General features: G+C 44.1%; 3 protein-coding genes across 3 annotated transcripts; 2 read left to right on the forward strand and 1 right to left on the reverse strand.

Annotated features, from left to right (window-relative positions):
* Positions 1–117: 117 nt before the first annotated feature.
* On the forward strand, positions 118–4241 carry MALL (mal, T cell differentiation protein like). Its single transcript, XM_080408387.1, has 4 exons — positions 118–1662; positions 2772–2939; positions 3229–3357; positions 3713–4241. Exons 1-4 carry the CDS (start codon positions 1561–1563, stop codon positions 3773–3775), a joined length of 462 nt encoding a protein of 153 aa, XP_080264513.1. The 5' UTR covers positions 118–1560; the 3' UTR covers positions 3776–4241.
* On the reverse strand, positions 4085–27488 carry ASB3 (ankyrin repeat and SOCS box containing 3). The gene is made up of 10 exons (XM_080408375.1): positions 27218–27488; positions 14859–15061; positions 14338–14496; positions 12754–12866; positions 12051–12186; positions 11090–11267; positions 9524–9721; positions 8076–8327; positions 5791–5924; positions 4085–4808 (listed from the first exon to the last, which is right to left on the reverse strand). Exons 2-10 carry the CDS (start codon positions 15052–15054, stop codon positions 4540–4542), a joined length of 1635 nt encoding a protein of 544 aa, XP_080264501.1. The 5' UTR covers positions 15055–15061; positions 27218–27488; the 3' UTR covers positions 4085–4539.
* Positions 15151–23934, forward strand: CHAC2 (ChaC glutathione specific gamma-glutamylcyclotransferase 2). The gene is made up of 3 exons (XM_080408386.1): positions 15151–15341; positions 17511–17546; positions 21003–23934. The coding sequence occupies exons 1-3, from the start codon at positions 15207–15209 to the stop codon at positions 21384–21386; spliced, it is 555 nt and encodes a 184-aa protein (XP_080264512.1). The 5' UTR covers positions 15151–15206; the 3' UTR covers positions 21387–23934.
* Positions 27489–27521: the final 33 nt, after the last annotated feature.

Raw genomic sequence — 27521 nt, forward strand, 5'->3', positions numbered from 1 at the left:
GACTTTGCAGTCTTAGACAAGGCTATGTTGTCTGTTACTCGGTGCACGAACTGTTATAGCCACGTCGAGTGTTGTATTTTGCCTAAGCTGAGCAAATGCTGTGGTAGCACTTTTCTCCTCTCTTGCAGCTTCCAATTAATTCCCAGTTTTGTTTTAATTAGGGTGAACAAAAGAGTCTTTGTCACAGTACCCCAGTAGACTAGTAGCAGGCCAGGAAAACAGCAGTGATCTTTAAGAATGCTGCTGAGCCGGGCTAGGAGAAAAAAAATACCGATCTCTTGCCCAGTCAGCGGACAGCAGGATGCTCTGTATTTAGACTGTTTTACTGTTTTTCTTTCCCACTCAGGAAAAGGTTGGGTTATTCATAGGAATGTGTTTGACCCACCTAATACAAACAAAAGCTGGTGCGAATTCAGGGCATGCTGCCTTTCCCCTGGGCATGGCTGTGCCGTATGGTAGCTCCCTCTGTGCTGAGTCACATGGACTCAAGGCCGAGCCAGGCACTAGTTTTGTCTTGTGTGAAATGTTTTAAAACAAGACCTTTCAAAGACCGGAGCGTGCTGCACGGAGCCCAAAGCCAGCTCCCACTGACAGCGTTTGTAAACTAGAGCCTCCAGAAACGCCAGAATATGCTTCCACCCAGCCTAGGAAGGGCTTGGACAATAAGAAACATCATGGATTTGATCTTTGCTCTGTATTGCGCAAGAACTTGGCATAGAAGCTGAATTCCTAGGGCATCACTTGGCTCTCCTGACAGACACGGTATCGTACTGTGCTCCTCCTGCCGTGGCGTGTTGCCCGGGTTAGTGGAGCCGTGCTGTCCTCTCTAGGCTGTGAGGCAGAGATGCCACTTCCAGCCTTTCATCCCACCAGTTACCCGCGAGTTAGGGGGTGAGGCCAAGTCCGCTGGAGGAAGCAGTGTGTGCTTGTCGAATCCAAAGCGCAGCTGCCAGGGGGTAGGGATCGAATCTGTCCCAGTAGCTGTCCTTCAGACCCTTCTGGGCGCTCAGGAGTACGTGGGCAGACCCTCCCCTCTTTTACTAGTGTGTTGAGTTGTCTGTAAAATATGTTTGGCTGCAAGTTTTCAAAGGCTGGATGTGCCCAGTGGGTGTGGGGGAGTCTGACGTGACCATGGGCAGAAACCTGAAGAGAAAGGGGAGGAGGCAACAACAGTGGAAGCAAAAATATTTCAGGCTTGAAAGCATGCCAGGGGAAAGAAAAAAATTGATAGCAGGAAACGTTTTTTCCCTGCCATGGTGTAGGATGTTTTTTTCTTTCCCCCCTCCCATTAAAGAGCTTTGACTGTGCGCTGGTGGTGGGGCCGGGGTCTCGCTGCTCCCCCATCCCGGCGCTGGCAGCAGGGCGCGTGAAGCTAGCCGCAATAACGGGAAGGCTGCCGAGGGCTCCTTCAGCTGGCGGAAGCGGCGTGGTGCCAGCCTGGGCTGGTTTCTGTGATTACGTCCCTGCGGGTGTGTCGGTTAAAACCCCGCACGGGAGTGGTGCGGTCCAGGCAAATGCAAGTAGCCGAGCCGGAGTGGTCGTGGCATCAGCTGAGAAGAGATGGCCTCGGCGTGTCCCCCTGCGGCCTCCACACAGCCCGCCTTGCCCTCCGGACCTGTCGTCTTCAAAACAGTCCCCTACGCCTTCATCCTCCCGGAGATAGTGAGTATGCCGAGCTTCGCCGCGGTACGCCCCCACTAATGGCTCCAGCAAATCATGGGGCTGAAAACCTGGGAGTAGCCCCCGACATGATCCCAAAGATGGTGTTAATGGGAAGTAACATCTTCTCTTCTAGCTTATTCTGAATGCACAAGGGTGTCTTCGTGATATGTTTTTTGGGAACAGCTTGAGGAGGAGATCCGCTCCAGCTCCATCCCACAGCTTGTGCGAGGGGTGCTGGCTGGGTGGGCTGAGAGAGGCTGAAGAGCTGCAGGCGCCTCCAGGGCAGAAGCAGCTCTAGTTACTGCGTAGAAATTGCTTGAAAGTCAGGTGGATTTCCTTCTCTGTATTAAGGCTTTCCAAGGGCTCCAGGGCAATTGGGTGTCTTGTAACGTGTGACACTGATTCTTTCAACTGCTCACGGGTCCAGAGGGCACCCGGTGGGCCTGGCTGAGATAACTGCTGCTGTACTTTGGCACGTTAAACAGCGCTGGCGACCCATGCCACCCACGCTCCACGGGCGCAGTCGTGTGTCGTGGCTTTGCCGTGAGCTGCCTGTGCCGGTGGGCTCAGCTCCCTGCTGCAGACTGGGGGGAGCTTCATCCATCGGAGCTCCAACAGCATAGGGCAGCTTCAGCTCACCCAGATAACTCCGTGCGCTATTTGTGCACTGTAAATATTTTAGGTGGATCAAGAGTGAGCGACTCAGCCCAGGCTGTGCGTGGAGTCAGGCACGCTGCAATTTCAAGCCCAGGAGATTAATGAGCGGGCAGGGCTGGGCTGACGCAGCCCTTCACCTTTCCCAGATAAACGCCCGTTTTCTGGCTTCTGCACCAAAGCCCTGTGGGTGAGATGTTTCCTTATGTTGAACACAGCAGCAAATCTTTCCCTTTTGTAAAAAAGAAGTTTTGAAGTATTTCCCAACAGCGTTCAGGGAAACTCGTGCCATCTTGCAGTGCTGCTGGGATGCTCTGGGAGGCTGGTTGGTGCTGCCTGAGGACGCAGGGGTTGCTGGGGGCCGTCCCAGGGGGGAGGCGAGGAGGGACACGGGGAGGAGAAGGGGCTTTCCGCATGCTCAGCTCAGTGGAGGTGCCTGTGTTTGTCCCTGGCAGCTCTGCGGGACCTGGGTGTGGATCCTCGTTGCTGCTACCTCCGTCTCCTTCCCACTGCTGCAGGGATGGGTGATGTACGTGTCCATCAGCTCCTGCCTCATCTCCCTGCTGCTCCTCTTGAGCTACCTCTTCGGCTTTCACAGAAACAGCGAGAACTGGAAAGTGCTGGTAAGGAGGGGCTGGGACTCGGGCGCATGCTGGCAGCAGTAGCGTGGGTACATGACCACTGCGCCTGGCAACGAGGTAGCCAGCCAGCCGCTGGCCCTTCCGCAAACCGGCCCTTTCCTTTCGCCTTGATTGGAAGTGCTGGGGGGAGCAGTGCTACACCACTGCCGCTGCACGGGGAGGGTCTGGCCCGTTTGAGCACTTGCAGGTGCCGAGGACAGACCTCATCCTCGGGGTGAATCTGAGGGCAGTCCGGGGCAGCTTTCATCCACGCCGCTGCCTTCTTTTTCAGGACAGTTTGTACCACGGTGCCACAGCCATTCTGTACATGAGCGCTGCTGTCCTGCAAGCCAACGCGACCATCCGCTCTGAGCTCGGCCCCGACTCGCCGCTTCACTACCAGCTCAACAGTGCCGCATCGGTGAGTGTCCAGGAAACATCGGGCAGGCTGGAGCACCCACAGTTCCCCTCGGGGAGATGCAGGAGCAAATACTGAAGCTGCAGCAGAGCCATCCCAAGCCCAGCAGTGTCACACGGGCCAGAGCTTTAGCTCCTTGTTCCTGCTGTGTCATGCAGCCAGCATGAGCTTCCTGGGGTCCAGCAGCTCATGGCCAGCCTCACGTGGCTGCCTTCTGCGAAGGGGGGGGCTTTGCCTCTTCTTTGAGGCTGGAGAGAGCTCTAGGCTGGGAGGCTTCCCCAGGGCGAGAGCACTGAGAGGAGCTGGGGTTAGACCTTCCCAGCTGCCCCCAACTTTTGCTCTTCTTCCTCTCATGCAGTTCTTCGCCTTCGTCACAACCTTCCTGTACATCCTCCACGCCTTCAGCATCTACTACCAGTGAGCCTGGCAGCGCTGGCCTCGCCTCTGCAGGACGAGGGCTTCCCAGTGCAGGGGATGGAGCTGTCTTCCCCCAAGGTGTCCCTGCCCTGGCCCCGCCACCCACCCTGTGGGGACAGCAGCTACTTTTTGTCTCCGTGGCAGGAGGGATTTTTGTGCGGCGGTGCTGTGTTGGTGCGCTTGTGGGGACAGTTTGTGGTTTGCCCATGGGCTATGCGAGGGGAGGGACTGGGTCAGGCTCCGAGCCGGCCTCCCACTGATGTTCCACCACATATAGATACCAAGGAAAGGGGAGGAAAAAAAAATCGGTTCCTTCAGTAAACAGTTTCCTTTCTTTTATTATTTTCTTCTCTGTGGTTCAGCTAGATCACTTCCCAATGCGGAAGTGCATAATATATACTACTGTTCCCTGACTTTCAGATAATTTTATTTCATATATGCAGTACTTAGAATAAAGCATCTACTAACAGTGTCTGACCAAACAGATTTTGACCGCTACATAAGCCATGTTCATTGAACAAGCTAATTTTACTCTGTAAGAGTTAAAAATTTACTTTCAAAAAACAGAAAACAGTCACAGACTTAAAAAGCTACAACAGGCTTTTTAAACAAGTAAGGCATAGAACTTCTAACAAACTTCTAGGTAAAGTATAAAACTACAGTGTGAAAAGACTTATTACTACAGTTATTCACAGCAGTTCTTCCCCCGTGTCTGCTAATTGCCATTACAAAACGTGCAGCCACAGTGTTCAGTCACTGGCAGTGCCATCACCTAGTGCTGGTGACAGATGTGTCCCTCCTCTCTGCATCTTCAGCAGCGGAGTGACTGGTAGAAGGAGCTCCCTCCTCTCTCTGCCCCAGGTAATCCTCGGCCTCTGGGATAGCGCTGACTCGCAGTACGTCCAAGTAGAGAAGGTAGTCCTGGAGACAAGCTGGCAGTGGCAATTCCCGAATAAACCGGTCTGATCGTAGGCGTTTGCTCGTTAAAATGGCCCGGATCTCAAGACGACAAAGATGAGACAGGGAAGGAATGAAGGCTGAAAAATTAAAAAACAAACCGAACACTGAACAGGACACCATGGGATTACATCAGTTGCCTGTGGTCACCGGGTTTAGCTGGCTCCCATCCGAATCCCCGTCTCTGGCAGGTAACAAGGCAGAGTTCTCGACAGTAAAGGGCTGTTGCCTGCTAGAATCAGCATTTTTGGAATTTCCCTACAGTAGCTAGAAAAGCTACCTTGAACTTCCAGAAACTGTGTCAAAGAATCATTTTATCCTTAATCAGAAAGTTTCACCTAACCAGCCTAGAACAGCTCCCTAACCTGGGGGGAGAGGGGCTCATGCCACCTTACAAGCACTGAAAACTTAAGTCTAGAAGTAAAGCCAGCAACAAAGTAACACATGGGAAAACACTTCTAGGGCAAGTACCAAATTACATGCCAACTGAGTCCTTCTAACGTGCTGCCAAATCGCTTGACTTAGGACAACCACTGTGTGAAAAGATACGCAAGGTCTTGGTAGCGGGGGGCTACAGGGGTGGCTTCTGTGAGGAGGTACCAGAAGCTTTGCCCATGTCTGCTGGAGCCAGAAGGTGCCAGAAGCTTCCCCCAAGGCTGATGGAGCCAGTGCTGGCTGGCTCCAGCCGGACCTGCTGCTGGCTCAGTGACGGTGGCAGCCCTCTGGGATAGCATAGTTCAGGGGAAAAAATGGTGCAACTGCAGCCCAAGAGAGGAGTGACACCATGTGAAGGGAGGGAGGTAGAGAAAATCGGGAGCCTAAACCGAGAAGACCTACCCGAAACACACCCACGCTGAACTGAACAATGCAGTGAGTAAAATTCATTCAAACGTGTTTTGCTTGTTTAGGGTAACGGCTGGTTTTGCTCCCCAGTATGGACAAGCAACGTGTATCAACTCGGAACCTTCTCTGCACCGGGCGTGAGCCCAGAGAGCCGTTTCCCACTTGGAGCCTGGAGGTGTTAGATGCAGGGACTTTTTTTTCCCTAACGGTATTGCTTACCGAAATGGCTCTTGGGAGTCCAAGTGAACTTCTCTTTGTAGTCTGTCAGGTCTTGCTCTACAGCTGGAGGGAGTCTCTTCCAGTTTGTGAACTCCAGGATGAAATTAAGGGTGCTCTCACTCACAGAGAAAATCCTGCGTGACAAAAACTCCCATAAAATATCATTTTACACAATAGCATAAATATAATAATGGAAAAGCTTTACTATTGTCTAATAAATCCTCAACAACCTACATCCTAAGTCCAGAGACAGAAAACCATTAAAGAGAAAGTAATTCTGACAGCACAGGCCTCTATACTAATGTAATTTTATCTTCCTCTGTTTCTTTTTAGGAGTAAGTTAGACTGTAAGAGGAAAGTATCTGCTCTGAAACTTAAATACCTCAGAAATAGGCAGCATTCTCCTCTGCACTAATTTCTTATTCCACTTAAATTTTAATAAGGGGTCAAGGCACCAGAGCTTTACTACCACATTTGGGGGAAAAATGCACATATATTCAGATACTTAGCTATTAAACCAAACCAAACCACAAAGTTTACAAGTGTTTCAAACTCTCCTTCTACCAGCGCTTGCATGTATATGTATTCAGAAATCAGTATGATTTACTTTTAAAATCTTCAGCATGTGCGAAGAACCTTTTAACAGCAGCTTAATTGACCAGAGCGTATAAAGAGGTTTAATTAACAGCAGGTACAATGACTGTTCTAGTGTTACACATGAGGAGGAGCCAGGCGATTTCACAGAATGTTGGCTAGACGTGTACAATCCTGAATTTTCATCTGAATGGAAATGTAAATGCTTTAAAGACAACAAAAATACCAGACTAAATATTTTTAATACACTACTTTTTACAAGAGATTAATGTCAAAAGTATTTTATGTCCCTTCTAGTCTTTACTATTTCATTCTTCGCATTTGATTGAACTTACATACATTCACCAAAAAGCACACAGGAGAGAGGTGCGATTGCCTAGCTTTCTGTAAGAGAATGATGGTTTTACTTTTCCCACTGGTAATTAAAATTGTCAGAGCTCTAGAGTGACCACTTTATGACTGATTATACAGTTGTTTTGCACAACGAGTCTGAGACAGTTAATGAACCATATGCGCATATGTCATTTGTTGTCTACTATTCTGTTACCTGCCAGGACAGAAGTTAACAGTTAATACTGAAGTTAAATTTAAAAAAACATTAACTTTGTAGATTATGATGTGGTAAGTGTTCTTTTAAAAAGTGGACACTTAAGCAAAGGAAGTAATTGGTATAGAAGTGTCTGTGGTTTAGGTAACAAGAATGCCAAAAAGCACCATATATGAGACACATGGACAGTGACATTTGTTCAGGCACTAACTGGAACCTTGGAGCATGTTTACTTTCGCAGCCAGCCTCTTGGTCTTCTATGAATAAATGTGATCTACAGAAGCACAGATATACCATGCTTCGTATATGCTCCAATCACTTCAGAAAACCATGGATGCTAATGATTAACAGAATCTTACTGAGTCATAAACGAATGCAGTTAAAATGACTGATGATAACTTAACCATGATATCCTAACAGTATCTGAAATATAAATCAATACTTAAGTAAACCTTAAAATCCTCTTTCTTTCATACAGTTATGTAAAGCATGTAACGAGTTTACACATATGACATTAGGCACATGGTGGTAGCGAAGTCTAAGTGTCATCTTCACGGACAAGAAAAACACAGAAGAAAGTACAGAGACTTCATCATTTTAAATATAATTCTGTAGTGCCTAATTAAATATAAAACATCATCAAGCAGCTATTTGTACATGGAAGAACTTAAAAAAAGTTAAAACAACAAAATCAGACTGGAAGTTTTGCCACATCACTTTGTTTAACACAATCTCTAACTGCATCCGTTTCCTCTCCTCCTAGCCTCGGCCCAGCTTCACTTTACATGTTTCCCGTCCTTCCTGACCTCTTCCTTGCTATTTTTAGTTCTTCTTACCGTTACAGTATGATACATACACAATTTGCAACTAAATTTGGGGGCTAATAAGAGATGTTAAGATACAAAATTGCAAAATGATGCCTTTCTCCAGGGTAGTGATAATGCAATTTCCATTCTAGCTTTCTTCCTAAAATAAACAGTTTAACTGAATCCAGCCATTACCTGTGATTTATTCGGTAACCCCACCATCACGGCAACCAGTTATCAAGTACTATCCTCTGACAATGCTCATTAAATAACATTAGCAACAGCTTTGCAGATTAGCATACAATATTTAAGTAAACAAGATAACATTATCTGCTTACCAGAATCTGCGCATTAAATTCACCGGATTAAAACCGGCCAAGAGCAGATAAGGCAGCCATTCCTTGTACTCCTCGTGTGCTTTAATTGTGTAACTTATGAACTCCAGTAACTGGTCCCCAGAAGGCAGTGAACAGCCCAGCTTCAAGAACCGTTGAAACAAAGTAAACTTTTCATGGAACAGGCAATATCCCAGATTAATGCCAAGTAAGGTGATCCCGTATTTCAGGAAAATATCAATGAAATAAAAGAACCTATGAACAGCACACAAGCAACAGGACATCCTGTTAGTTTTTCCCCAGAAAGCTAATTTCACTACTTGCCTCCAAGAAACCAAACTTCTTCTACCAAAAATCCCCCCAAACTAAAGGAAAACGCAGCGTGCCGTTCTGACCGCAGCTCTTTCTGGAAAGCGCCAGTTTAAAATGCAGAACTACTTCAGGAGACTCCAGTCCCCACATTTAACACATTTGTTCCTTTTGTTCTGAAAAACCTGAGGTTTTGCCAGGCTTCTGACCCTTCAAAGCAGGCTTTCTGACCACAAACTGCCCAAAGTCATCACTGAGCAGCACCTGTAACACAGGGGTACCGCACCCTGCCGACCCCCCACTGCCTGCCACCAGCAGCAAGCGCCGTGCCCGCTTGATTAGGTTTCACCTTGAAGATACGCCAGTTGCAACAGACACATAGTGAAAACACCACATGACTGCACCCCAGAAGTCAGGGATCAGCCCGATGTTCAGACTTGCTGAGGGTTTAATTTACATCCAGCTGTATTTGCGGGAAGCTCTGCAAACTCACTGCACACAGCATCCCGGTGACACACCACATACATATACACACACACTTACGAGTCAGGCTTTTATACCTTACTACTTTTTCTCCCAAATTATAGCCTTTGCATTATGAAGTAAGCATTGTTTTATCTCCTGTTGAACACCAGGGGTAGGCATCACTCACCAGGCATAAAAAGAAATGGCTCATGATCTAAAAGAACCCATCATTCAGTTCCCCAGCCCTCCTTACCGCTACAGTGCGGAGCTGATTAATTCTGCTCGTCTCATGCACAAGACTGGCATACAGAAATACAGGAATACACTATTTTTTCCCAATAACTTATCCTTACTGAAAAGGACCTGGCTACTTCAGAGTCCTTGTGATCCAATTAGCATCACAAACGTGTTGATAAGCCCTTCTGGAAGCAGGAAAACTGCAATTATGTTCTACAAGACTCTTCTTCAAAGAGTGGGAGCTTCCCCTTGGGGATTTCCGCAAGGTTCTTCGGCTGGTGCATGCAATCCAAGCCCCACACAACCCTTCGGATGCTTACTGTTTAACTCTGTCAGCTCGAGAATTGAGGAAGGCAGGCAGGAAAACTGCACATTTGAGAAAAGTTAAATAAAGGCCAACAGAATTATGAATAGTTTCAAAATAGACGAGGTGTACCTACTCTTTTTGGAAGACCATACACATGGGCGATCTGCAGTCGAAGTTAAGGCACTCCTGAGCATCAGGACTATAGCCTTCCTTAAGTAACATTTCCAGGCACTCTTTATTACCACCATACACTGCTGAGTACACAGGGCTCACTTTGCCTTTGCCTTTGTCACAAATGCGATCAGTAATTGGTATTAGCAACTCCAATATCCTGCAAAGATTTAAAAACACTATTTATTTTGTGATCTGATGCAATGATTAATTTTAAATGTATGGCCATTTTTTATATGGTCATTATAACTTAAGAGGAAAATCCTACCTGTTTTTCACTACAGAGTTCATGTAAAAGAACAATTTTTATCATTTCATACATAGATCCATCATGAACGTTGTGCTTTGGCATGGGTTTAGGCTGGCAAATAAATATTTTAATCCAAACCAGGGACAGGTTATTTCCTAACATCCAACAAACATTTTTATAGCAATAGAGCACACATTAAATCTAGACTTCCACGAAGCCTGAAAACAAACTGAAAATGTGGGTTGCAAATAAAATGAGTATTTACTTCTGTTCAACGGCACTCAACAAGATGCTGAAAGAGAAAAATTGTCCTATTTCATAGCTCACACTCCAGTCCACATCCTTTCCAGCTAACAAGGATTAGTGACAAACACCACTTCCTTTGCTACTGGAACTTACTGGTCCTGCTCAGAGGTCAGCGGTTATGTATCGCTGCAAAAGCTATAAAGGCAGCATTTGATTTACAGACATTTCTAGTACTGACAGCTTGGCTAACCCACCTTCCATTTCTGAGAAAATGAACAAGAACCAGCTCCCTCAGTACCTGCTGCAGCCTGCCCTCCTTGCCACTTTGAGCAGAGGCATCAATTTGTTACACAAACTTTTCATGACAGCTCAGCTGATGATCTCCTTTTGCTAGGGGATGAGATCAAACGTCTAATCATTTTGCAGTTAGTATCATCATTAATGTATTTAAGTGCTGTCACACATGCAAATCATGGGCTTCCCGAGAGATGCTCCTCTGAAAAGACCTGCTACTCTGGGAACTTCCTTCTGCTCTTGGCCTTCTGCTGTCAAAGGGACTTGGATCACTGGGATTGGGCAAAGCCACAGACGTATTTCTAGAAGAATTAAAGGAACTGTTCCGTGGCTTTGGTTTTCTGGCTGGTTCAGCTAATTCATTATTTGCATGTGACTACTTCTTCTACCTCATGGTTAGGAATATAATTCTAATTAGCAGCTGTTCAAGTCATGTGTAGAGCATATGTTATTGTTATTTGCATTGTAAAATGTACAATGGCTATCAAGTGAATCGATATCTGGTTCAGCACCATGGAACACCCTCTATACTCATTAGGACGCGGCTCAGACCCAGGCTACATGCTCAATTAAAAGCAGTCGGTCGCTTTACTGGGACTACTTACAGACGTTTAAAATACGAAAATAATTAGGCATTCTAAACTACGGAACAGCTTGAGAACTCATTTTTCTTCCTTTTAGAGCTGAACTACTTCTTTGACCAGAATCTTCTGTCTGAACGTCTTTTTAATCACCTACTTCTTATGGCCCATTTCCGCCGCTGCGTGAATAGGCAACTGCCAGTTATCCTCGTTGCAGTAGAGGTTGGGATCTGCCCCCTTTGATAAGAGCAGTTCCACACAGGCGACGTGGCCCTCCTGCGCGGCGATCAGCAGGGGGGTGGCTTTGTCCTTGGCTTGAGAGTTTACGTCTGCACCTGATAAAAAAGCCAATACTTTACATCGCCACTACAGGACACAAAATAAACAGCAAATTAGCGTTAATCAGTAATTGGTTTTCATGGGGTGACTTCACAACACGTTTTCCACAGCAATAAGGAAACGTTAAGTAGCTTGTTGCTAAGTTTTTTAAACAGTCAGTGCTTTAACATTACCTCTGTCAAAGATCAGCACACCACCAGAAAAATGTGCTGGAGGAAAGGCAATGCACCAGGCAATCTTTTGATTGCAATTATTTTTTTCAGATTGTCCCCGTTTGGTAGATCAGTACTATTTATCTGGTCAGGTCATGGCTCCCTTGGGCTTAATAGTTATGGCAATTAATTTTGGTTGTAAGAACACATGCACTTTGACATATAAGACTTGTCAACTATGTGAATGGAACTGTTGCTGTCCCTTTATGACCAGAGAGAGGCATCTTCACGTAGCCTAAACGACAGCCTGTTTAAAAGAACAAAGTCCTCAAAATCAGACCGCTAACACTGTACTACTGAGGGCTTCTAGAAGACTCTGATGATCGTTAATCTTTTCTGTCGTTTTGATTTATTATTTCCTACTGTCACTTGCTGAAAACTCCATTACATTATGAAAATAAGTTTTAGGCAATTAAGATGGTTTTGCATAACCATCTGCAACTATAATTACATCAAAAAATACTGAAATTTGAAGTTACAAAGTGCATGAGTGGAACTATAATTTCATCTGGTGATGGGTTGATGCAAGTTTAAGAACAACGAAGCTAAATGAATGATCATTATTACCGTGGGATACAAGCAGCCTTAAACTCTCCAGCTTTCCATACTGAGCAGCAACAAACAAAGGTGTAATTCCAAAGTCATCCTTACATTCCTTGCTTGCCCCTTTCTCCAGGAGTATTTTCATTATCTCAGTGCATCCCTGAAAGAAATATTTTTATTCTTAACCAATAAAGCAGCAGGGAATTGACATAATCTATTTTTCCCCACCCATTCCTAACAGAAATAAGAAAAAATGCAATTTACTCAATAAAAGATGTACCGAATGATCTATGGCAGCCAACTGATTTTTCACATTTGTTCATTTACATGATACATACAAATGGAAATTAAACCAGTTTATTAGAACCATTAAGCTAACGTATTCCTATTCTGGAAATACGTCATACATCTCACTGATGATGACATACTATACAGAACTTTTTCTCAAAAAAATCTTGTAAGAGATTCACTTCCCAAATACAACACATGAGCTTGGGAGCACAAGCAATGCTTATAATACTTAAATAATTATTGCTTCACAACATCGACATCTCATGTAGTTTCATATACGTTCTTCAGTGCAGTGCATGCCCTTCAGCGTTTAGACAACTTTATGACTGATAGGGTAGGTTAGGAAAAATTACCAATAAAAAGGTAAAGAAATAGATATATTATCACTTAGAATACACCCGTTACATGGAAATTTTGTGATACACTTGCAGGTTACCTGAAAAGAAGCTTGGTGCAATGAATTCCATCCAGACCAACAATGAGGTCCTTTAACATTTGCTCCATGTTGGAGCAGCAAGTTTACAATGTCTGCATGCCCATTTTCAACAGCTTTGAACAGAACAGTAAAAAAAAAAAAAAAAGAAGAAGAAGAAAAAAAATTCTAATTAAATGGGTTTAAAGAACTCACTGAAAACTCAGATGGTCTCACACTGCTGATTTTCTGACCCAACAACCATAATTCTTTTAAATTTGCCTTATATAAGATTACTTGCCTTTTACATTTACACCCCCAAAACAGTACTGGAGAATGGAAATTTATCCACCAAGTTTTTAGACAGACTTGTTAAAATTCCACCTATGTTGGGCTAACACATATAACAAAAGCAAGTTTCTCTCCTCCCTCTTTTCCCGTAGAACATGGAAACAACTCTGCAGCAGGCACCAAACTGCACGACAGTTGCAATGGCCTCCCAAGCTTGAGAAGCCCAGCGGCTATCTTTCTTACTTTTAAAAACCCCAAAATTTTAAAACTGCTTTAAACACTTACATAAAATTAATTTATAATGTGTACATTTAATTTCTGCTAATGCAATTCATTGACAAAGCCTCTTTTAGCATCCCAATTGATCCTCAAGTTTTTGCCAGCAGCAGTTCTACCAAGGCACATTTCCTGCATAACCCTAAAAGCCGGGTTTGGTGATAAGTGACCTGTGAACAGTTGCTGCTGACTGAACGCAGAGTATTAGCGCCCGAGCTTGCAGTACGCCATGTCCAACACAGCGCTGTGCCATAACCCCGCTGCACAGGCCGCACTCACCTGACCAGAAACATTTTCCTTTTTAAAAATCTCTTGGCTACGCAACCGCAGGAGCGCTCCCTGGCCCTGTCTGATCTATGTAAGCACTTGTACCCCGTGTTACCATTACGCAGAGTACTTGCAACGCTCCCCCGCAAGCACTACCTGTTACCAATTTTTTATAGCGAATCAGCTATTTGGATGCTTAAAAGTAACATGTGAATAGACTCGTAAAGAAAGGTAACGTGGCAGCCACGATGTTTGCCTGGGTACAGAGGTCAGTAAAGTAATAAGCGTATTTCATTAGATAATTCAGTCTCAGAGGATTCACTAGAGCGGAAGTTTTAAGCACTTAATTATGCCAAACATAAATCATAGAACCCACCCCCTCCCTAAAATAATGGATTTTAATTGCCAAATTAGGGAATGCAAAAAAGTCTTTCCACATAAGAAGTGGGGAGTAATAATAAGAAGATCTAAAACAAGACTTGAAACACCCTCATCTAGCTGCAATCCTATACCTCCTAGACCTTGTCGGTGCTAGAAAGAAAAGGTGATGTGGAAAACTGATTTGGCTTTGCAATTTTGTTTTAAAACACAGTCTGAAGCAGATGTAGCCATAAATACAAGATAATTTCTAGACCCATTCCATCTCTGAGTCTACAGTGTAGTATTTAGGCTACAAAATACAAAACATGGCAGGCAGTGAATGAACTCTGGTGGGTTTAAGCTCAGTGAATAAGCTTTTCCCCACTGATGGGTTGTTCTGACAGCTTGCATCACCTAGGAATAATGGGGTGGTTGCTTCGGTGGTGACTTCATTGGGGTCTGCCCCAGCTTCCAGAAGAACACGAACACTTTCCAAAGACCCGTAGCGTGCCGAAAGGTGCAGTGCACACATCCCTTCAAAGGTCTTTGAGTTTATGTAGTCATTGGATGGTGCTACAAATGAGAAAAATGGACAGGGGTGTGAGGGGAGAAAAAGTCTGTTTAGCAATGAATTACAAAACGCAGTTGTCTTAAAATAATGTAGTTATTTGGGTCGTGTGGCCTAGAGGGCACCCACAGACGCACCATTATCAGCTCCGTGCAGCAGCAGTGCAGTTGCTGCTGGCCCTGTGCAGGCACCTGTCTTGGCCAGAGCATGTCAGGCAAGCAGCATGTTCCTGCTGGATCCAGCACGCTAGTGTCTGTGGGACCACACCGAGACACGCAACAGGACCGTGACAAATGTACCGCATTTCTGTCGCGTCCATCAGGGTGATGGGGAGCAAAGCGCGCACCTCACAGCCCGTCCCCCTCACCTGCCTGCAGCAGCAGCCTCAGGCATCCCGCCGAGTCGTGAGCCGCAGCCTCATGGAGGGGCACCCAGCCCCTGTTGTCGGGCACGTCGATGCTGTACCCCTGCGCCACCAGCTCCCGCAGCGCTGCCGCGTCGCCCCGCCGTGCCGCCAGCCCCGCGGCTGAGCACCGGTCCGAGTAAGCTTCCGTGAAGTCCATGGCGGTGCTGCGGGGGAAGGCAGAGCGGCTCAGCACCCAGCCGGCCGGGGGCAGCGCCGGGCCCGCCCCGCAGTGGCTCCTCCCCCCCCCGCAGTGGCTCCTCCCCCCGGCCCGCCCCCGTTGGCAGCGCGCAGGCCCGCGGCGCGGCGGCCATGTGGGTGTTCGGCTACGGCTCGCTCCTCTGGAAGGTGGATTTCCCCTTCGCCGAGCGGCTGGTGGGGCGCGTCCCGGGCTACAGCCGCCGCTTCTGGCAGGGCAGCACGGACCACCGCGGCGTGCCGGGCAAGGTGAGGCGGCGGCACCGGCGTCGGGCCCGGCCCCCCCCCGCTCGGGTCCGTGTGCAGCACCGGCCGCTGCCCGGCCCCCGCTTCCGCGTCCCGTCCGTCCTCCCCCTTCTCCCTTATTTCTCTGAGGCGAGAAGCGCTTCCTAAAGTCCCCGGGGGCATTTTCTTCTCCGCTGTTGGTTAAAGAAACCCCAGCAAACGTAACGGGAGGGGAGCGGTAACAAAACCAAGCAGCAGCCCGTCCTAACGGCTCAGCCTAACGGAGCCCGGCCTTAGGGACACGACCCCGAGTACGGGGAGAGCCCCCGGTGCGGGGCTGGGCTTGGGAGGGAAGGGCCAGTTTAGAAGTGTTGATCTGAGCGACCACCTCGCTGGTTTGCAGCATTTTTTTTTTTTCTCTTTACTTTCAAATGAAAACTCGTAGAGGAGGAAATACTTCCTATCTGAAAAAAAAAAAATAATCAAGCAAAACAAAAAAAGCCTCCAAGAAACTAAAATTCCAGAGCTGAGCGTTCCCAGTTTCACGCAGACACATGTATTGGTAAGCCAGGGGAATGAGAATAACAGAGCCCTACTGTGCCTCACAGCCTGTACCAGCACCCTGCCCACAGAGGGCTGCTGCCCCCGCAGAATCCCAAACAGCTCCGCAAATGGTAAACAAACGGGAGGTTACGGGAGCACCAGCAAGTTACATATGTGACTTTGGCGTGGCAGGACTCTTATTTACAGCTGCAGCTGCTGCTCACAGTGCAGTCATCAGAAATGCAAAGCGATCATAAATGTACAGAAAATGATAGCTGCGAACAGCTCTTGTAACAGTTTACCTACTTTGGATGCTGGTTTTGTATCACAAAAGTACGTTTTCTTGATGATCCCTGAAGCACTTCTCTAACCTGCACTCTAAAACTGGAGTACAGCTTTAAAAGAACCCCTTCAGAAAAGGCATAAGGATCCTTTTTAAAAATAAACCACAGCACGCTACATGTAGCATGGAGGAAATTTTCATCTTATTCTAAACAGCACTAGTTAGAACATCAAACGCATAACAAACTAATAAACCACGCAATAAAACAACTTGCACAGTACGTGAAGATAATACACCCACCCCCACCCCCTTGCATTTACTTTTCTGCAAGGCAAACCACCATGCTTCAGGTACTAACACAAGCTGGGCATCTGGTATTTAAAAAAAAAAAGCTTACTGCAAAGAAATAAATTATGTGCAGGCAGACTCTGGCTCGGCATGTGTGTTTTTCAGGCTGGAGCAGCGCTGTGCAAATGCAGCTGTCCCAGTTCTGAACTCGAGCCCCAGAAGGCTTCGCCACGTTGCTTTTGTTGCTTTTAAGATGGAGTTGAAAGCCTTGCTTTGTCACATGGCTTACATGCTGTCGCACATTTACATGCTGTCGCATACACACACACGCTGTCACACACACAGTTCCCGTCCCCAAACCTGCCTGGCTCCCGGCGGCCAGCGATGCGGCATGCCCCACGCCTGGCTCGGTTAGCTCTGCGGCCAGGCAGCAACCACCATTGCCTGTCGCAGTGGGAACGCTCACTCCTCCGTACTGGTCATCCCTTTTCAAAGATTATGTTTCTATAAGCATCAGGAAATTTCTGTTCCCATGCAAGCTAGGTGTCTATGTTACATTATTCTCCACGCCTGCGTATAACCTTTTTACATACAAGTGAGAAGGTTCACCTCATTGTGCACTCTGGAGATGAAAAAAAATCTCTTAGTACTGTGGAGAAGCAACATGACAGAGAAAGGTGTGCTCCTTGAGGATAGTTTTACATTAATGAATTATTGGCACAATTTTAAACAGGAATAGAATTGAGTTTGGCCTTGCTTTGTATGTGCTGTCCATTCAAAACCTCCCTGTTAATGACTGCCTGTAATTTAGCTTCTGTGTTGCAGACACCTTTCACTCAGAATTTAACATTTTGTTTATCACAGTTTTATCTAATACAGATAAAAAGCTATTCTCAGAAAATATTTATACTGGATCTCAAAGAAATAGACCTTACTGAGACTGTCCTGGATTAGTTCTCTGACTCTTTCATTACTTTTAATTATTTTTTTTCTTGTTTGGTTTTAGATTTGCTCATGATTTAGGGTAAAAGCCTCTGACTGAACTATGATTTTTTATTTTTTTATTATTTTAATTTTAGCCTGGAAGAGTTGTGACTCTGGTTGAAGACCCTGAGGTATAGTACTCCTGTTCTGTCTCTGTAGCATACAGAATGTCCTGTTGCATTCCCAGACTGTATAGTAAGTCTGTTGTTAATTTTTGCTTCTCTACAAGCAAATATTTGAGTTATCTTTACCACAGTGAAAAGTTCTCTCAAAATTTCTCAGTGTTACACCAGTGACTCTTGATTGTTTCATATAAATCAACCAATCTAAACTAAGTAGTTTGGGTCTGTTATTACTAAAGGTATATTTTAAAGTGTTTTTAAGAATAGTCACTTTGGCTAAGTTAAAGGATGCAGAATTTTACTTTCAGCATACATATAGTGCCAATGATATGCCAGTAGCAGACCCCACATGTTATGTCAGAACTGAAATCTTGCCCTCCCACAATAAAGCCTGAAACAAATCAAGATTACATTGCAGTGATTAAAAAAAAAAAAAAAAGGAGATAACTTTGCTTCTGTTTTTACTACACAGATAAAACACTTAAGGAATTAAATGCCACAACTGTGCTTTTGGTTTCTATGTAATACTGTGAAATTAGCTCCTGTTTAGAGAAGATGGTCGTTGGCCTGAGCCGCCTGTTCTCGCTTACGTTTTCACCTTTCCTCCAAGTCTCACACCGACAGCGCAATGGAAGCGTGTGCAAGGGGAGCGTGGGCAGAACGAACAAGGCTTACACAGTCATGCGAGCTGGAGGAAAAACAAGATTCTTCTGCTTATAGAAGTACTTAGACTTACGTGTTACCCATTCCAATTCTGTTCGATAGTAAAGAAGCTATCTTCCAACTACCTGCAATTTTTTTTAGGACTCTTGCCCAGCAGAAATCTCTCAGCTGGCCTGCTCACCAGCTGGGACAGAAGCAGCGAGCTGGGCTGGGGAAGCCCAGGGGTGGCTAGCGCAGGATGCCCCTTGGATGCAGCTGCTTTCCCGCTCCCTGCTCATGCTGTGCCCCCTGCCGCCGTATGCCCTATTCTGGTGCCTTGCTGGGGACGGCTGCAATGGTCATGTCTGTCCAGCTTCACCCCTCTCCAGGAGAGGGAATCCCTGCAGGTACCAGTGCCTCCAGAAGAGCGGGAGGGAAGAAAGGATGGCATGGAAGCAGAGGGAGAGCAAGACCACATGACACTGGGCCATAAGACATGGAGGATGGGTGTTTTGGTCACGGTTAGTTAGTTGCCTTTCTATGCGGTTATGATATTGCCGTCTTACCAGTCTATTTCCCTGAAATGGCAGCCACAGAGAGGTAAGTTTAGCAGCACTCGAGAACTTCTGCTGGTTTTTGCAGTTAGCAAAACCAGCAAAATGCAACGTGCTGTCTCTCACTGTGATTTTCTGCACCTTTCTAGTAAGGGTTTTTTTCACATTACTGTATTGCTGCGTACCGCTATGTTACACAGAGGCCCATATCGACAAAGAATGGTTATGTTTGTTGTCACTCAGTTTGTATTGTTAAGCAAACTTATTTGTCACCACAGAAACCTTTTTCCACTTAGCAAACCAGTTTTGTTTGGTTGGGTTTTTTTCCCCCTTTTTCTCCAGAATCTTGTCGTGTGGCCAGATAATCACCCTTTACACACAAACATCAAATGACAGGACAAGTAATGTGCTTTAATTTCAGTTACTCATTCTGCAGTTTAAGAAGGTAACCTTGTTTTTAAGGCATCTTAGCAGACTACAGCAATTTTTCCCCTGCGCATACACCCTGAATGCTATGGTGACAACCGCAGGGGTACTTTACTGGCAATGCCAGCTGCCAGCTCTGTGCTAGCCTGTCTGTCCTTTTTCACTAGCGATACACAGAGGCTTGGAAACACCCAGTTTACAGACTTATTTTTACTTGCTCTATCTGAATTTATTTGCCAGTTAAGAGGAAACCACACAAAGAAAAAAAAAGAGCATCACACTCCTTGTCAGGTTTCCGGATTATAATTTTCCATCATCTGAAGTAAGAATTCCCTATACTGAAAACTAAATAAATGAACTAGCAGTACTTGTCTGCTTTAGATCCATGTCTCCACCACACCCGTATTTATTTTCCTATCAACACCGAAGTAGGTCTGAATGGCAGGTTTAACTCAAGAGAGTAACAGGCACAGAAGAGGTCGTTTTAAAAACAAACACATTTCCTGCAGACAGCTGGAGTGAACCCGCATCCCAGATGGTCCAGGGAAAGCAAGGAACCCATTCTTGTATTCGTTAGCACTGTTTCTGGCCACAGCACATCAAATGCTGTAACCACCTACAAAAGTAGGCAAGAAAATTACTCCTGATTATTATTATTTTTTCTCCCATAAAATGCCTTTGCCCAGCATACGGCCTGACTGCAAAATTCAATGCTCATGAATTAACACCACCACTCTAGCACTGTCTGATATCATGACTAAATACTAGGATCCAGTTTTAGTTTTTTGTTTTGTTTTTTTTTTTTTTTTTTAAAAAAAAAAGACCACAACAAAACAAAACAAAGCCCAACCTTAATTGCTTTGTCATCACCATTGTTGCACTGATACACATACCAACTGCAGGAAGAATCCACATTTCATGTTGCCAGCAGATGAAACAGACTACCATTTATTGTAAAACAGCACTCCTAAGAAACATTTGGTAGTCTTCAATAGATGAGACCATCACCATTTTTCTATGCTACTTCAAAACAAAACTAAAAACCCATGCAAACCTATCCCTACACAGATCTCACTGATTTCTTCACATAAAACTTGGTAGGAAAGTATAACTAATACACACCACAGTAAAATACTTTCTCTGTGTTATCACAGAGATAACACAGAGATGTTATCTGTGAAGAGGGTGAAGAAATACTCTGATTCTCAGAGATGGAAATGAAATTTATCCTAACTGTTTGCTGAGGTCCTGCATATACCACACTTAATGGTGCAAAACAAAGGTTCGTGTCTCAACTTTTTCTTCTCTGATTCGGTTTCAGTCAGTAACATTACCACACTCGTCCCTCCAAGCAAGTCTAACAGATGCAGCGGACTCTTGGGTCCTTAGAAATGAAGCTGCAACTAAACAGAGAAAGGACCCAATCAAGATTACTTTGAATTTGGCACTATTTAAATTTTAGCTCTCATACAAATTTTGTGAGGTCAGGAAGACCCTTTGTATCCTTTCTGCCAGCTCTTTAGTAGGCCATGCCAAAGCTATTTACTGCTTCAACTTGAATTGTAGCAATAAATTGTTTTATAAGAAAGGCCTCAGCATTAGCAAGAAAGTGGATGATCAATCTGCATTGATCACTACCATTTTGACAGAAAATTACCTAAATAAAGCAGCCCTTTTAGCTTGGGACTCTTTCTACAAACAGTACGAGAAATACCAATAAAAAGACTGAAAATGGAAAAAAATTAATTTAAGACGATTTTACCTAAACACAACAGAAATACATTAATTTACTAGTATCCTTTTAAACACTGCTTGGATTTTCTTTTCTTCTGTCTTTCCACAGGGGTCTGTATGGGGTGTTGCTTACAGACTCCCAGCTGGACAAGAATGTGAAGTAAAGGCACACCTGGACTTCCGAGAGAAAGGAGGCTACAGAACTACAACTGCCATTTTCTATCCAAAAGATCTGTCGGTAAAACCGTTTGATATATTGTTATACATCGGAACTCGTGACAACCCTAACTACCTTGGTCCAGCACCTCTGGAAGAAATTGCTGAACAGATTTTTAATGCGGTTGGCCCTAGCGGAAGAAACACAGAATACCTGTTTGAACTTGCTAATTCTATCAGAAATCTTGTACCAGAAGAGGTAGATGAGCATCTCTTCTCCTTAGAGACACTAGTAAAGGAACTCTTGGAAAAGCATCAAAAACTAAATTGTCAGTAAAATAACTTCTTACTTTTAATGATCTAGCTTCATCTTCAGAGGAATGATTTCATTGCACAATGAGTATATCACTTGGAGGCATGTTTCTTTGTACTATGCCATCTTATTTATTTTAATATTGCCTTCAAAATAATGATTATTAAAACAGTTACAAAAATTATTTCAGGAGTCTATCGAAGGGATACCAGGAGAAGCGTTTTAGGTTTGAATTTGGTATACTGGTTTTTATCCAAAGACTACATCTTTATGAAATCTCAAGAGAACCACTTAAGCTTCTCTTTTTTTGAAGATTTATTTAATTTTATTATTTCAGGTTTAATATGAATCATTAGAATGTTTTTAAGATCAAAATCTGCATTCAGACACAACTCCCATTGATTTAAGTGATCGTTTTTTCTGATTCAAGACCACAGGCATGGAGCTCAGTGCAGCTGAAGAGATAAATGTTAAGTAGTTGTTGTAAATTGCAATAGTAGACCATTTATATCATCAGTGTTCAACTTCACTGAAATTGTTATTCCACCGAGTTACTCATCTTACTCTTTATATATTAGTTTGTCCTTAAACACAAGGATAAACCATTTCATTATCAAGGAAATAATTCTTTCCCTTGGGTCGTTATGTCAAGCCCCTGAAAACCAAAGCACAGGGTACTTGGACGCAAACAAGCCATGAAGTATCAGTGACTAATTACTTTTTTTTTTTTTTCTAAGATTAATCTAAAGAATAAGCCCAAAAATGTTAAAATTAACCAAGAGTACGACTTGAAGTCCCAATGCAGCAAGAATGTTCAAAACTCTCATCTTAGTTATTTGCCTTTACGTGCTGTTGTAACCCCACCTCTTGGTGAAAAAATTCAGCCTCTAAGGATAGGTTTTAAGCCAGTAATTTTCAACCACTGTTTCAGGGATTCACAGACAAAAGGTAATTAAGAAAGGAACCCCCTTTTCAGTAACTTGATGTTTGCTCTATGGACATCCAGACAAAGAGAGATGGAAAGCCACCAGTTTAGGCTAGTAGGCTTACTTTATGCAAAACATAAGCAAATGCAGTTTCCGTCCCAACAAGGACTTGTCTTGCCTCTCAAAAATGCAAGTTATTTCTGTTAACTGTTAACAAAGTGTATTTTTGTATGTTAATATAGGAAAAGTCCTATTTCAAACATCATGTAACATCACGTTTTCTCACACAGAACGTATGTGTGTTTAGTAAATAGCTTGGAAGCCTGTATTTTGCATCAGTAATTGCAAAAAAACTGTGTTTCTACTATACAGGTTGTCCCTTTCTCTTCTTTACATTTTCTTTTTTTATATTTGTAATTTCTTGAAAATATCAGGGTTATCTAAATAACAAGCTGCTATTATTTTACTTGGCCACCTATGAAAGCCAAGAAGAACATAAATGAATGTTGACAGGCAGCTAGATGAGTAGAAAACAGGGTATTAAAATTCAAACTTAAATTTGAGATAACTAGAGCACTAAAGTATTTAACCAAGATAGCTATGGTTTTTACATACCGTATTATAATTTTAGTGTGCTTCTGGCATCTCTCAAGCATTGAGAAAAAAACAGAAGTGTATTAGTTTTTAGAAGCTGCTGTTTACTATGGAGAGTTGAATGCCACTATTTTAAGAGTACACCACGAGGTATCACTTGGAGTACTCTAAACTGCAGAAGCAAATCCTCTGATCGTATTAGCAAAACAATCATACATACTGAGGCCTTGTTTTTCCATCAGTACACACGAGTTACTTGCAAACTGATGGAATATCCTTGATTCTTCACTGTACTGTGCTGGTTTAAGATTCTGCTCAGTTGTACTGTGCAGAAAAGCAAGCCCCACTAATGCAGCTGTACAGCAGGAGAAGAATGTGATCAGAACTTCCAGGTGTCTGTCCGCAGTGACAGTCATCAAGACGCCCAAGACTGGAGCTGAGTGACTTCACGCACCAAAGATGAACAGCAGCAACCAGCACTCAAATCAACATTGTTGAACATGCTCCATCACGCATACATTTTACTTTGACTTGACTTACTTGACTATCTTTACTGGATACTTCATTGTTATTAAAAGTGTTGTGTGTGATTTATGTCAAGCAATGTTAAGCATTGAAAATAGTACTCTCCAAAAAAACCCCAACCGACAACAGCACCTCCTTTCTTGTGCTTACTTCAGGTTTAAGCAAGCTGTGGTAAAGTTGACACATGCACTGTGGCATGTCCACTCTATATATTTTTTAAAACTCCTTCCTCAAAGACTTATCCTTGTTCTTTAAAACAGGGCAGGGGATGCTTAGACTCACTAATGATCCAAAAATGCTTAGACTCACTAATGATCAGTGATAACTCCCTCTTTAAAACTTTTAATTATTTAAACACTTTGTTGAGGCATTGTGATTATGTATGGTTCTACATTCTCTCTTTAATTATATTCAGGACATTGTTGGTTCATTTACTTTCCAGATTCATAAAACTTGCAATAATATCTGTAATGAAACATTCTAGTTTGTGCATACAACTTCAGTACAATAAAAATGAGTCGTATTTACTAACGGTGTTGGAGAAGGAAATTTTCAGAAATATTATGTTTATTTAAAGTGTATGCATATTAGGATGGCCATCAACATGTGTCTTAATTGCATCTTGCTATAAAATGCTGTTAGATCTAATGATGAAAAACAATATGCAAGAGCTAGCTACTATTATGCAGTATTAAACTGTGTCAGCATTAGGAATTAATTCAAGCTGTGGTAATATACATTTGTTCTTGCTGTTTGGGATTTCAGCCACAACTCTGCCTACTACCTCAGTCACCAGAACAAACCCCTGTAATTCTGTAATTTCTCAGATTACAGAAAAAAAAAAAATAGATTAGCATACACTTTTTATATGCTATGCCATATATGCCTAAATTTCCCACCCCCTACTGGTCAGAACTAAAATTTGTGGCAAATTACATAGATTTTAGCTATGGTTTCATTATACAACCACACACATGAAGCTACCTCTGAACTAAACTAGTTTCTGAGCTGTGTTTGAGGAAACAGTAGTTGTATCCATGTTGTCAGATTTTACCCTCTAGGATCCACAGACTCAAATCGCCAAGCAGTCAGCGTGGACCTCTGTCCTGTGCACGAAGGAAGCCATACGTAGTAGTATGCAGCGTACCAGGTGCTCCCTGTTCTGAATGCACAGTAACATTTGTAAGGCCACTTGCAGGAAGAGGAACTTGCCCAGCAGTTGGTCAAGATATGCCCTCCCTATGATGGTGAAAGGGATTACTACTGAGCAGTACATAAGCTGATACATCTGTAAATTATTTTGGAATCTTCCAAATAAAAGTCCTATAATGATTTAGGTTAAAGGGGGAAAAAAAAAGGTACAGTTTGTACAAAGGCTGCAATAAGAGAGTTTAGTTTGATTGTGCTATAACATTAATAAAAATAAAAATGCAGATACTAAAAGTAGCTTCTTGTAATATCTGCTGTTCCTTAGTATGATCAATTAACCATGACAGCAACAGTCATTTAATAGGCAGTCATCTTCCGTCAATATACAAATCTGTAACCTGAAAATGCAACATTTCACTTCGTTTTTTTGTCTAGCTTTCGATAATAAGCACACTTCATTACCCATTTTGACAGCCACTGACAAAATTAATGTGTCATCTGACTTATCATGAAACTTCTGTAAATAGATTTGCATTTTTTAACACAGGAAAACTATACGGACAGGGGAAATCAAAGCATTCTGTAATTACCAGACTCTTTGCAGCATCCCCAATGATTCCTGTCTTTCCTTCTATGTGCTCTGCGTTTCCCATAAATGAGTAAACAACAAAGGTCAGATGGGACCGGCCTAACCTGTGCTGATTTGGAAACTGCTGGACCATTCAGGCATATGTGCTTATATCTATGTATATAGACACACAGAGAGAACTACTTTTTTTTATACACATAAACCTTCGTTTGCTTTTATCCGTTGGTTATCTCTAACAGCTTTGTGCATAAACTAATTACTAAAGTTTGGAGGGTCACAGACCTTTTCAAAACAAACCCAAGCTAACTGTCATGCCTTCACCACACAAACAGAGGATTGCTAATGGTTTCCTTACTTTTGTATCATTACATCTTTATTCCCACTTTCATGCTTTCAAATTTTTTCACAAGGGTACATAAAGACTTTTTCTAGGCTAGGCTGCTTTCTAGAAACCAAAATATGAAGATAATCCTTCAGAAAAGATAACTAAAGTGGACTTTAGTTGCACAGAAGAATGCGAAGTTTGTTAATTCTTGAAATCACTTTAACACATCTAGCAAAACAATTTTTACCACAAATGCAAGAATAATATTGTGTCATATTGCAGCTCTGGTAACACCCGACAAAAAAAAAAAAACCACACCAAAAAACAGGCAGTCAACAGAAGCTCTGCAAATCTGAACATTTCAGGCAATTAAAAAAAAAAAAGAAGTGTAAGGAAAAAAATGTACCTGTTTGCTCAAAATACCATGGATAACTTACCCTTTACAAGCAGAAAAAACCCCAACCCAACATCAATATTTTGAACACCGCTAAAGCAACACAGTTACAAAATTGATTGCAGCACTGCCCATCTGCAATGTATCACTATTGTATATCATTATTTCCTGAAGTTCATCATGTTTAACTGATTTGCGGGCCCTTCCCATTCCTTCTTTTTGGTATGCAGGTGGATATAGGCTTTACTCAAACTAAGGAGCTGAAGATGTTGAAAAAACTGGCTGCTACAGCTCCCCGATCCGATCTATTGCTGTACCTCCGACTGCGTAACAAAAAAAGCTCTTTTTTCACTCTGTTCGGCTAAGCCACTGACTGGCAAAGGTGATGCAAACAGACACCAGGACACCAAGCCCCCAGCCCGTATCTTGACCATCTACTACGCAAGTATTTAATGGTCACAAGATTACAAAGCAATGATATTTCAGGTAGTTAGGCTTCTTTTAACAGTCTTCTGCAAAAGCTGGGCACTCACTTTGATGAGCCACTACAGTACAGCCCTGATTATTCCAGCTTTACGCTCCTTCAGTATTCTTAACATTCATTTCCTCACTCCTCCAGCTTTTTATTCAAGTAGCTTCCCTTTAATTGTTGCCCTCCTTTGTCTCAAACATCTTGCCTGCATCTTTCTACAACTTGGGGCTCTTTTCTGCATATATGCCACTTTCCTCTCATTCTGCACATACCTGAGCTGGCAGAATTCTTCTCCCTGTCCAGCTACATCTACTTTGGCACCAGTTTAACATGGAAAAAAATAAATACCGCTACACCCTTAAACAAGAAAGCTACAGCAGCAAAACTGAAAAGCATCGACTAGATTCAATGCAGCCATTTAGTCAAGTTTTAAGCTATCTCACCTGTATTATCCCCTCTGGAAACTGTTCTTCCTACTGGGGCAAAGTCACCCCAGGGATTCCAGACCATTTACTTTAACGTTTCAGACCCAGCTGGTTTTGCTGACCGTGAGCGTGAAAGCGGGTGCACACAGCACCCCATTAGCACGGCCGCGATGGAGCAGGGCCCCACACACGCTCCTTGCGCCAAACCACCGACCCGGCCACGAATCACCCAGATGTCCCTGTCCCCTTTCTCCATTGCCACTGGGATTTTTCCTGGTGTCATCTGCTCCCTTTGCCTGTAGGTACTTCTCTCACCAAACGTTTCAGTGCCCAATGAAATGAGAGTTCATTAGGGTTAATTAAGAATCAATAAACGCTGCCCACACGCCAGCGCTGTCCCGGTACCTCAGGCCGCACTCCCCTACCCGCAGCTCGGCCCGCGCCCGTTGGACTCACTGTAACGCGCAAGGGCTGTCCCCGCACCCGGCCTGTGCCGCGGACACGGCGCTGGCGCTGCTCTGTCGGGAACTACTTGCGAAACACCGGAGGCAGAGGCAGCCCCGCCGGGGCAGGGCCCTCAGCGCCGGTACCCGCCGCCACAGAGGCCCGACGGCCCCGCCAGCCCGCGCTTGCAGACCGGCTGCAGCGCGCCCGCGCCGCTCCCCCTCAGGGCCTCGCAGCGCTCCGCCGCCCTCAGCGAGCCCGCGGCTGGCGGGGCGCGGGTCCCAGGCAGCCCCGCCGCCCCTCCCGCCGCCCCGGA

Source organism: Falco punctatus (genome assembly GCF_963210335.1).
Source record: "Falco punctatus genome assembly, chromosome: 12".
NCBI lineage: Eukaryota > Metazoa > Chordata > Aves > Falconiformes > Falconidae > Falco > Falco punctatus.

What these genes read in the sequence shown, in the direction of transcription:
- MALL (XM_080408387.1), top strand. Translation starts at nt 1,561, where the DNA reads ATGGCCTCGGCGTGTCCCCCTGCGGCCTCCACACAGCCCGCCTTGCCC. An exon ending in CCTTCATCCTCCCGGAGATA is followed by an intron (nt 1,663 to 2,771) that starts GTGAGTATGCCG and finishes TGTCCCTGGCAG; the next exon opens with CTCTGCGGGACCTGGGTGTG. An exon ending in AGCTCAACAGTGCCGCATCG is followed by an intron (nt 3,358 to 3,712) that starts GTGAGTGTCCAG and finishes CCTCTCATGCAG; the next exon opens with TTCTTCGCCTTCGTCACAAC.
- ASB3 (XM_080408375.1), bottom strand. Translation starts at nt 15,054, where the DNA reads ATGGACTTCACGGAAGCTTACTCGGACCGGTGCTCAGCCGCGGGGCTG. An exon ending in AAGGCTGCTTGTATCCCACG is followed by an intron (nt 11,268 to 12,050) that starts GTAATAATGATC and finishes CTTTTTTATCAG; the next exon opens with GTGCAGACGTAAACTCTCAA. An exon ending in AATTTAATGCGCAGATTCTG is followed by an intron (nt 5,925 to 8,075) that starts GTAAGCAGATAA and finishes TTTGTCACGCAG; the next exon opens with GATTTTCTCTGTGAGTGAGA.
- CHAC2 (XM_080408386.1), top strand. Translation starts at nt 15,207, where the DNA reads ATGTGGGTGTTCGGCTACGGCTCGCTCCTCTGGAAGGTGGATTTCCCC. An exon ending in ACCGCGGCGTGCCGGGCAAG is followed by an intron (nt 15,342 to 17,510) that starts GTGAGGCGGCGG and finishes TTTTAATTTTAG; the next exon opens with CCTGGAAGAGTTGTGACTCT. An exon ending in CTCTGGTTGAAGACCCTGAG is followed by an intron (nt 17,547 to 21,002) that starts GTATAGTACTCC and finishes GTCTTTCCACAG; the next exon opens with GGGTCTGTATGGGGTGTTGC.